The sequence below is a fragment of the Xenopus tropicalis genome, chromosome 4, assembly GCF_000004195.4.
Source record: "Xenopus tropicalis strain Nigerian chromosome 4, UCB_Xtro_10.0, whole genome shotgun sequence".
NCBI lineage: Eukaryota > Metazoa > Chordata > Amphibia > Anura > Pipidae > Xenopus > Xenopus tropicalis.
The window spans coordinates 150747130-150758604 of NC_030680.2; the positions used below are offsets into that span (position 1 = coordinate 150747130).

At 51.8% G+C, this 11475-nt stretch overlaps 1 protein-coding gene across 1 annotated transcript in view; it reads left to right on the forward strand.

Moving 5' to 3' along the window:
• The window catches only part of dcp1a (decapping mRNA 1A), a 33957-nt gene extending 31053 nt beyond the window's left edge, over positions 1-2904 (forward strand). Inside the window, exon 10 of the mRNA XM_031901265.1 lies at positions 375-2904. Within this exon, the coding sequence (XP_031757125.1) occupies positions 375-455 (81 nt within the window). The 3' untranslated portion in view covers positions 456-2904. The remainder of the gene's footprint in view (positions 1-374) is intronic.
• Positions 2905-11475: the final 8571 nt, after the last annotated feature.

Genomic DNA, 11475 nt, shown 5'->3' on the forward strand with positions numbered 1-11475 from the left:
GTACCCCCTACTGTAAATGATAAGGATATTAGCAGTCACTGAGGGGTTCTGTGCCCCCCATATAAAGGCACAAGGCTGCAGGCTGAGTTATACAGGGAACTCTGAGTATCACTCATGTATTATAAGGGATAATGTACCCCCTCTTGTAGAGTGTAAGCTCTTTTGGGCAGGGCTCCCTTCCCCTCCTGTATCGGTTACTGATTGCTTTATATGTTACTCTGTATGTCCAATGTATGTAACCCACTTATTGTACAGCGCTGCGGAATATGTTGGCGCTTTATAAATAAATGTTAATGTAATGTAATACTGTAAATGATAAGGATATTAGAAGTCACTAAGGGGAGGACCTCCATTGTCTTTATTTTCTCTCCTAGAATGATTCCGGCTTCCTGAATTCACTTCACGACGTCTATTTACAGCTTTACGCAAAGAGCGCGGATAACGGCAAGTTATAGCAATGAACCGCGGGTCCTCATTAACCCTGAAGGCCCAGGGGGATGCACTGACACTGACTGGCGCCAGCCTTACACCCACAAAAAGTTTCGTTCCTCAGTCCAATCGGCTGCTCTGCCTGCGGGGGACACAACCTGATTGTATAGTTTCCACTGAACAGAATCAAGAGTTTCAATTGGACATTTCGTATAAAACACTTCACTTTACTGAAACGAGGGCAGAATCCCCAATTTCCCTTCTCTAGAGCTTTACTCTGTTAATGGCAAACGAAACAAGATTCCATAATGGCGGGGCACAGGCAAAGGGTAGGGAAGGGACAGCAATGGGGGCTCTGTGTTTGTTTTTAGGGTGCTATTTATTGCAGTGGAAAGACTAAATGTGTGTCAGAGCTCCTAATTGTATTTTGGAGTAAAGCACAACAATTCCACTGTAATATTCCCAGTAGCCCAATGGCCTCTGTGCCGTATTGGCTACTGCAGACTTATCTCTGCACTTTGTATGTTCAGATATCCCGGCCCACCAACCCCAGGCTGGTTCTTATTAGAATCTCATATTCGGCCCATATAACCTGCAGCACTGGATCCTGTATCAGGGATCTGGTAGATCAAACCCAGGGATCCAGAAGGTCCATGGTTGCTAACTGATTGCTGTCCCACACACACTACTGGATCCCTATTCCTGTCCTTCGAAATAAAAGATCTCCCCGACAGCCTTAGTCAGCTGATAGCACTACAGCCTTTTCCCTCCTTTTAAAGGGGAAGTAAAGACATTATCACTGGGCCGTGACCATTTATTTACCCCCCAGCAGCACCAACCCAGGGTCTCAGGGAAACTCGTGCTTTTGTTCCCAGTTAACATGGCCCCTTGGATGTTCCGCCCAGAATCAGAGCCATTTGGGCCACGGAGAAAGTGTTCCAGAAACGTATTTATTGGGTAAAAACACAATTGGTTTTAATTCGTTCAGATTTCGTTTTAAGCTTTGTCTTGTGTCATTTACAATGTGCTTTGTTTTAAAGTTTCTTTTAAGATCAGGAAATGCAGAATTTTAAAACCCATTTGTTAAGTTTGATTTTTTTTTTTTTGATGGGAGAAAGTGACGGCGGCCATAGGTTCCTCCTGTTCCCTGTGGGGTCGGGCGAGTGCAGGTTGGCCCCATGTCAGGCTGTTTCCATATAAAACTGCTTAGAGTCGCCTCCCAGATCCCTGCACTGCTGTTTGTGACTCCGTAGAAAGTCAGTGGGAATCTGCAGAGAGGGGCGGCCAGGTTGGGGCAGTTACTGTGTGTGTAAAGGCCATTCGGGCAAAGATCGGCTCGTTTGGGGTGGGCAATTAGGGTGGAACCGATCATGTGACCCATCATAATAGGTAGCAATGTGGGCTGTAGGGAGAGGGCCAAATCCACAAGCCAAGGGGGTCCTTATACCCACGGGGTGTTTAAACCTGACTGATCTGCCCAATGTTGGCCATACTGTATATCAATGGGGGCAAATCAGCAGCTTTAATCTGCCATGAGAACTAGCGGCAAATTCTACCTGCCCCTAATTTAGCTCTCTGTCCATTTTTCACATTTAAGGGAGTTGGTTGCCTTTAGTTAACTTTTAGTATGTTATAGAATGGCCAGTTCTAAGCAACTTTTCAATTGGTCTTCATTTTTTACTTTTTAGTATTTGCCTTCTTCTTTTAACTCTGCAGCTTTCAAATGGGGGTCACTGACCTCGGCAGCCAGAACCTATTGCTCTGTGAGGCTTCAGTTTTATTGTTAACATTTTATAACCTATTTTTCTATTCAGTCCCTCTCTCCTATTTATATTCCAGTCTCCCATTTAAACTGCTCCCTGGTTACTAAGGTCATTTGAACCCTAGCAACCAGATAGCTGCTGAAACACCAAACTGCAGGGCTGCTGAACAAAAAGTGAAATAACTAAAAAAAAAACTACAAATAATAAAAAATGAAGACCAATTGCAAATTGTCTCAGAATATCACTCTCTACATCATACTAAACATTAACTCAAAGGTGAACAAACCCCATGTGTAATAGGGGCGATTTGGGGGGAAACTTGGACAAACGCACGTGTGGGATTATTCTGTGTATAAAGTAGAAGTGTTGGAATATTCCGGCTGAATGGAGGTGCCGTATGGTCCCACCTTAACAACATCGTGTTCCGTTTTAACCCCGCATGTCGCAAACACACAGAAACCCTCCTGGGGGTTATATATGTGTGTGTATATATAATATATATATAGTTACTGCTTTGATGATAACCCCTATAAGGGGGGGAGGAATGAGGAAAGTGCCCCCCGTGTTGGCACTGATGGGAGGGGCTTCTATCTGACTGTAATACAATCACGCACATTATGTTACACGGCGCAGGGCTTTTCATTCAAATTTGTGTCGCAAATCTATTTTTTTAACAAAGTTCCTATTAATAAATATTTCAGCATTTACGCAATCCCTTTGTCCTACAGACTTTTATTTCAGCCGACGTAACCAGTGCTGCCGATCTCATAGAAATGCCCAAATCGTTTAAAGGGGAACTCCAACTTCTGAACCAAAATGTGTTAAAGCGCCCCATACAATGCTGAAACCCCCAATATCCCTATCCCTGGAATCTGTTCCTTCAAACAGTAGGAATAAATCCCATGTTTATAGGCTGAAATCCAGCTGCAAAACTGTTCTTCTCTTTCTGCATCATGTGAAATCCTGGCAGGGGAGGAGGGACTAAAACACTGATGTTACAAACTGTAACAACTTCCCCACAGCTTACAGACAGCATGCAGGAACTACATAACCCACAATGCATTGCACTGGGATGTTCCTTTCCTTATTGACATCACGTGTACAGCAGGGGATTGTGGGATTGGGAGGAGGCAGGCCGAAGGCTGAGGGACAGGCGACTACTGTTACATTTTATTTGAGTCACAAAGTAGTCAGCCAGATCAGCGGGGGAACAGGGGGCGGGGCTTAGGGAACTGTCCCAAACCAGATTATTCCATTAAACATTATAAAAAGGCTGCAGATTTTTTTGAAATTATGTTTCCTTTTCAAAAAGCCTAAAGGAGAAGGAAAGGCATTTTGACATTTTACTGCCAATAGATTCGCAACAATAGTGCCACCTAGAACCCTATATTTATTCTGCAGAAAGCTTTACCTGCCTGAGAAACGGCACTAGGGGCTCCCTCTGTTTGTTTAAGATAGCAGCTGTCATTTTAGCTTGGTCTCAGTAGCTTCCTGATGCAGCTCTGGCTGCTGGTAGCTCAGATTAGAGCACAGTTGGGAGGAGGAAAAGGGAATGAGGAGCAAACTGAGCAGACTCGTGGCCTGAAGGATATTTCTGAGAGCAGGAAGGCTGATGCAGAAGAACATGTGACACAAAAGGAGAAAAGAAATCCTGTGTTTCTGTTGATAGAGGAGATAGTGCGCTCCCCAGCCCTTCTGGCAGTGTGAGGGAGTGCAGTTGTCCTATTCAGGGAAAGGTAGGCCCAAAGTCCTGGCTGCGTAGGAGATGGTCGCACTGTGCTTCCTGTACTGTGTGTGACCTTGTGTGTGTAGCTCAGTATGTGTGTAACTCGGTGTGTGTGCCCTGTGTGTACAATCCTACCAAACCGTGTGTGGGCTCAGAATTATAGTTCCAATAATTTTCGCACCATGACGATTGGTCATTTAGAAGATGTCGGTGGGATAAGGATAAAATCTGCCGATACCCTTGGGGGCCCTACAATAAAGGTGGCCATACACGAGGCGATTTCGCTCGTTGTGCGATGAACGATTATATCGACAAACGATCGTATGGCGATCGAGTTCCCATACGATATGCCATCCACGAGCAACGATAATTCGGGAAAGATTTTGTCGCATCATTATCGTAAAATACGTACGAATGTCGTTGACTTCCGCTGCTGGCAATCGTGACATGCGCAGAGAACAATCGTTGAAAGACAAATGTCTGACACTCACACCAACTGGCAGATTTTATCGTTAAACGACCAAAATTTTTAAACCTGGCCGATCGATTTTGGGGACGATAATGTCGGCTCGTTTAGTGGGACGACGATCGTTCGTACACCACCAACTATACGATAACTTAACGATAGCATCGGATCGTTCGGGAATCGGTCGTTTGTAAGTAAAAAATCGGTCCGTGTATGGCCACCTTAAGAGTCACTTTGGTACGATTAGTGCCTGTAACTATTTCATGTTCAGAACACCCTCCCATTGGTTATATTTAGGGCTTTATCCTACAGTTTCAGGCTAAATGCGAGTTTTACATCGTTGCATTTAAACCTACGACCGAACGTTTGTGGGAAGAAGACCCCTATTTGAAAGTTGGAAAGGGTTAGAAGACGGCAAATAATTAAAAAATAATAATAATAAAGACCAATTGAGTAGTTGCTTGGAATTGGCCATTTTATAACATAGTAAAAGTTAATGTGAACTACCCATTTAAGTGCACTTTATAGTTATGGAATAATAATAATGGCTTCCCCCATACCTTTAGGGAGACGTCAATCCCTGGGTAATGCCTTGGCTGATCCTGGGGGAAAGGGACCCCCTGAAGCTAAGAAGGATGGTCTGAAGATCCTTGCCCCGCTGGTTTTGCTATAGAAGTTGCTGGAAAACATAATTATAGAAAATTCACCAATGAGAATTCTACTGATCAATAACTTCATTATAAATGCAAAAGAACTGACCAATGAGAATGCTGATTCCCAGCACTGTGTCAGGCCCCTTGCTGGTACCTTACATATAGAGATAATGATGGCATTTTCCCGTCATTATATGGCACAGGAATCAGACATGGGGATAAAGGGACAGACTTGTTCAGTGCTGGGAAACTGTGCTTATTGCTCCCAACTCCAATTGCAGGAACAGAGAACAGGGAGCCGGATTTACTCACATCAGCTGGGATTCTCATTGGGGGATTTCTTGCACTTTAATGTAGCCGCTGGCCCTGGGGATTAGGAGAAAAGTTTTAGAATAGTTTTATTGTGCAATATTGCTTAAGAACACAATACAATGTAGGTGGACTACAGATCCCATCATGCCTCACCCTTCATTATATGTTACATTATTCTGGGATTTGTAGTCCAATAAAGTTTGGTTGAGCCGTGCAGTAGTGTTTACATCCCCTTTAAATCCTAGGGATGTAGGTGCATTAGAGAAACCATCATGTTGTGTATCAGACGGACACAGGGTGGCGCTCTATCCCAGAAACCACAAAGTGCTATTTATTATATTGTCAGGGCTGTTTAAATAAATGGGTAAATAAGTTGTGAATTGAGCGGCCAGAAATAGCAGCCCCTCCTCTCAATATGAACACATAGTTACCTGCCGAGGGGCAGATAGGGGAAAAGCTGGAAATATTTCCTTACAGACTGAATAGTCCGACGCTACTCGCCGTGACTCGGCACATTATAATCTGCCAGTAAACAAGATTCCAATTCTCTTTTCTTTGCTGAATAAGAAATAAACGTGTTCCATGTTGGATCAGTAAATCAGGGGGAATTCCGCCAATATTCAGCCTTTTGCAGCCGGATTGGGATTCGGGGGGCGACTCCGTGCCTCCGGCTCAACCAAATCCCAATACCGAACATCACGTGACTTTGTGTCGTATAAACCAGGAAGTTGGAACATTTTCACCCGGTTTGCAGATCCGGATTCGCTTCGGTATTCGGACAAATCTTTCGCAATGGGTTCGGCCAAATACTTAAATAGCGGATTTGGAACCTCCCTAATAACTATCTGAATCGTTGGTTGGTGAAATCCCAAGGGGAACCATACGGGGTACTGGGAGGGACCCCAGCTCAGCTCTTTATGTTCCAGTACAAACGAGGTGCACCCGTTTCTGGAAGTCGCCCCAAGTTTCCTCTCAAGGCAACTTCCGGAAATCATAGCAACGTTTATGCCATCCAACCAGCGATTTACATTCCTGCCGATGGGATGGCTTTACGGGGACATTAGTCACCCATGGCAACAACGATTTGTCACAGGGCAACTAATCTCCCCGTCTGACACTGCCCTATAGGGGCAAGCAGCCGCTCCTAACAACTTGCCACCTAAGGGCTGTGGCACATGCTGAGATAAGTCGCCCATGGCAACAACGATTTGTCACGGGGCAACTAATCTCCCCGTCTGACACTGCCCTATAGGGGCAAGCAGCCGCTCCTAACAACTTGCCACCTAAGGGCTGCGGCACACGCTGAGATTAGTCGGCCGCTACAAATCTCCCTTGTCGCGGGCGACTAATCTCCCCGATATGACATCCCACCGGCGAGAATGTAAATCGCTGATGGGATGGCATACGCGGCGCCGGCTATTTGCCGCAATCGCCAAAGTTGCCTCGATTAACATTCTCGCCGGTGGGATGTCATATCGGGGAGATTAGTCGCCCGCGACAAGGGAGATTTGTAGCAGCCGACTAATCTCAGCGTGTGCCGCAGCCCTTAGGTGGCAAGTTGTTAGGAGCGCCTGCTTGCCCCTATATGGCAGTGTCAGACGGGGAGATTAGTTGCCCCGTGACAAATCTTTGTTGCCACGGGCAACTAATCTCAGCATGTGCCACAGCCCTAAAGTCCAGCTCTTTACAGCCTCCCCACAAATTTGGGCCCCAAATATATACTGAATACCTATATATCTTTATACGTTTAAATATCTAATGTCTTTGCATTATTATTTTTTTACTGATGCCCCTCAATGCCCCCTCCTGTGCCGATGCTTAGGGAGATTTAAAAGGGATAAAATGGGCATTTGTAGATCTAATTTCATGGTTTAACATTTGGCATTCTAGCCATATTCATTTTTATAGTTTAGTTTTCCTTTAAATATAACTCTAGGTATGACGAGTGTATCACAGGGGGGAATTATTTTTGAAGAGGGGCAATAATCACCTTTAAAGGGAAAGTTTACCTTAAACTGAACGTTTAGTGGGATTGCAGTAAGTGGAATTCCAAGATACGTCACAGATAATTTAACTTCTGCTGTAATATTTCATGCAAATTTCCCTGTGATTGACACGGGGACCGGCCAATAGGAAAATCACTCAGAACTTGTTGTGAAACCCAAATCCGCCCTGAGGAACTGAACTCACAAGCAGGACCTGCGGGGCCCAAACTGTACTAAAACTCTAACCCCCATGTGTAACAAAAGGCACTAACGTTGCCCAGGAGCAGTAACCCATAGCAACCAATAAGATGTTTGCTTTTTATTTCGAGCGTTGGTAAATGGCCCCCTTAGACTGTAAGCTCTTATGAGCAGGGCCCACTCCCCCCCCCCCCCCGTGTCAGTATAATTAGTCACAGCCCAGACTGCTACAAGGATTCAATGTGCCCCCTCACTGCCCCACTGGCACCCCGAGCCGCCCTATAGCCCAACTAGTATAAGAGGTTACTCCCAGACATAGTTACACAATGAGTATATTAATAGCAGTGAGGTGACAATACAGGAAGGATAAAGATTCCCTTTATTTTATTCCCAAAACTCAAACTGGTTTTTCTTTTCCTTATTCAGAGCAAGAAATGTCCCAATTACCTCACAAACCCAGCTATGATGTAATCACAGGAATTGAGACATTCTGCTTCCTTAGGAGATGCCCTTACTCAATATTAGACTATTAGTTCCTTCTATTCAGCCGTGTTAGTCCCTGGGCACTGCCTCTCGGCCCCACCCCTCAGTGCCCAGCCTCTCAGCCCCTGCCCCTCAGCTCTTACTCCTCGGTGCCCAGCCTCTCAGCCCCTGCCCCTCAGCTCTTACTCCTCGGTGCCCAGCCTCTCAGCCCCTGCCCCTCAGCTCTTACTCCACGGTGCCCAGCCTCTCAGCCCCTGCCCCTCAGCTCTTACTCCTCGGTGCCCAGCCTCTCAGCCCCTGCCCCTCAGCTCTTACTCCTCGGTGCCCAGCCTCTCAGCCCCTGCCCCTCAGCTCTTACTCCTCGGTGCCCAGCCTCTCAGCCCCTGCCCCTCAGCCCTTACCCCTCGGTGCCCAGCCTCTCAGCCCCTGCCCCTCAGCTCTTACTCCTCGGTGCCCAGCCTCTCAGCCCCTGCCCCTCAGCCTTACCGCCCTCGGTTCGGTGCCCAGCCTCTCCAGCCCCTTGCCCCTCAGGCCCCTTACCCCTCGGTGCCCAGCCTCTCAGCCCCTGCCCCTCAGCTCTTACCTCTCGGTGCCCAGCCTCTCAGCCCCTGCCACTCAGCTCTTACTCCTCGGTGCCCAGCCTTCTCAGCCCCTGCCCCTCAGCCCTTACCCCCTCGGTGCCCAGCCTCTCAGCCCCTGCCCCTCAGCCTTACCCCTCGGTGCCCAGCCTCTCAGCCCCCTGCCCCTTAGCCCTTACCCCTCGGTGCCCAGCCTCTCAGCCTCTGCCCCTCAGCCCTTACCCCTCGTGCCAGCCTCTCAGCCCCTGCCCTCAGCCCTTACCCCTCGGTGCCCAGCCTCTCAGCCCCTGCCCCTCAGCCCTTACCCCTCGGTGCCCAGCCTCTCAGCCCCTGCCCCTCAGCTCTTACCTCTCGGTGCCCAGTCTCTCAGCCCCTGCCCCTCGGTGCCCAGCCTATCAGCTCCTGCCCCTCAGCTCTTACCCCTCGGTGCCCAGCCTCTCAGCCCCTGCCCCTCAGCTCTTACTCCTCGGTTCCCAGTCTCTCAGCCCCTGCCCCTCGGTGCCCAGCCTATCAGCTCCTGCCCCTCAGCTCTTACCCCTCGGTGCCCAGCCTCTCAGCCCCTGCCCCTCAGCTCTTACCCCTCGGTGCCCAGCCTATCAGCTCCTGCCCCTCAGCTCTTACCCCTCGGTGCCCAGCCTCTCAGCCCCTGCCCCTCAGCTCTTACCCCTCAGTGCCCAGCCTCTCTGCCCCTCAGCTCTTACCCCTCGGTGCCCAGCCTCTCAGCCCCTGCCCCTCAGCTCTTACCCCTCGGTGCCCAGCCTCTCAGCCCCTGCCCCTCAGTGCCCAGCCTATCAGCCCCTGCCCCTCAGCTCTTACCCCTCGGTGCCCAGCCTCTCAGCCCCTGCCCCTCAGCTCTTACCCCTCGGTGCCCAGCCTCTCAGCCCCTGCCCCTTAGCCCTTACCCCTCAGTGCCCAGCCTCTCAGCCCCTGCCCCTCAGCCCTTGGTGCCCAGCCTCTCAGCCCCTGCCCCTCAGCCCTTACCCCTCAGTGCCCAGCCTCTCAGCCCCTGCCCCTCAGCTCTTACCCCTCGGTGGCCCAGCCTCTCAGCCCCTGCCCCTCAGCCCTTACCCCTCAGTGCCCAGCCTCTCAGCCCCTGCCCCTCAGCCCTTACCCCTCAGTGCCCAGCCTCTCAGCCCTTACCCCTCGGTGCCCAACCTCTCAGCCCCTGCCCATCAGCTCTTACCCCTCAGTGCCCAGTCTCTCAGCCCCTGCCCCTCAGCCCTTACCCCTCGGTGCCCAGCCTATCAGCACAATTCTCTCAGTGCCCAACCACTCATCTCGCCTGCCCCCTGCTGCCCAGTCAGGGTACAACCCGGGGTGGGGGGGGGGGCAGGTACAGGGACTGACTGATTTGAAACTTTATGAAAATTGATTATTTCCTAAGTCTTTGCGGCCTTGAATTTATTTTCCTATTCCTCTCAGTTCCTGCCCCTCAAAGCCCCGGTACTTGCCCCCCACCCAATCTCCCTGCCCGGCCTCTCTCCCTGCCCAGGTGCCCAGGCTAACAGCCCCCTCCCCAGTCCCCTCCCTCAGCCTGCCGTGCCCACACTCCCTGCCCCTCAGAGCCCAGCCATTCCCCCAGTGCCCACACTCCCCGCCCCTCAGAGCCCAGCCATTCCCCCAGTGCCCACACTCCCCGCCCCTCAGAGCCCAGCCATTCCCCCAGTGCCCACACTCCCCGCCCCTCAGAGCCCAGCCATTCCCCCAGTGCCCACACTCCCCGCCCCTCAGAGCCCAGCCATTCCCCCAGTGCCCACACTCACCGCCCCTCAGAGCCCAGCCATTCCCCCAGTGCCCACACTCCCCGCCCTCAGAGCCCAGCCATTCCCCCAGTGCCCACACTCCCGCCCCTCAGAGCCCAGCCATTCCCCCAGTGCCCACACTCCCCGCCCCTCAGAGCCCAGCCATTCCCCCAGTGCCCACACTCCCCGCCCCTCAGAGCCCAGCCATTCCCCCAGTGCCCACAGTTCCCGCCCCTCAGAGCCCAGCCATTCCCCCAGTGCCCACACTCCCCGCCCCTCAGAGCCCAGCCATTCCCCCAGTGCCCACAGTTCCCGCCCCTCAGAGCCCAGCCATTCCCCCAGTGCCCACACTCCCCGCCCCTCAGAGCCCAGCCATTCCCCCAGTGCCCACACTCCCTGCCCCTCAGAGCCCAGCCATTCCCCCAGTGCCCACACTCCCTTCCCCTCAGAGCCCAGCCATTCCCCCAGTGCCCACACTCCCCGCCCCTCAGAGCCCAGCCATTCCCCCAGTGCCCACACTCCCCGCCCCTCAGAGCCCAGCCATTCCCCCAGTGCCCACAGTTCCCGCCCCTCAGAGCCCAGCCATTCCCCCAGTGCCCACACTCCCCGCCCCTCAGAGCCCAGCCATTCCCCCAGTGCCCACACTCCCTTCCCCTCAGAGCCCAGCCATTCCCCCAGTGCCCACACTCCCCGCCCCTCAGAGCCCAGCCATTCCCCCAGTGCCCACACTCCCCGCCCCTCAGAGCCCAGCCATTCCCCCAGTGCCCACACTCCCCGCCCCTCAGAGCCCAGCCATTCCCCAGTGCCCACACTCCCCGCCCCTCAGAGCCCAGCCATTCCCCCAGTGCCCACACTCCCTTCCCCTCAGAGCCCAGCCATTCCCCCAGTGCCCACACTCCCCGCCCCTCAGAGCCCAGCCATTCCCCCAGTGCCCACACTCCCGCCCCTCAGAGCCCAGCCATTCCCCCAGTGCCCACACTCCCCGCCCCTCAGAGCCCAGCCATTCCCCCAGTGCCCACACTCCCCGCCCCTCAGAGCCCAGCCATTCCCCCAGTGCCCACACTCCCCGCCCCTCAGAGCCCAGCCATTCCCCCAGTGCCCACACTCCCCGCCCCTCAGAGCCCAGCCATTCCCCCAGTG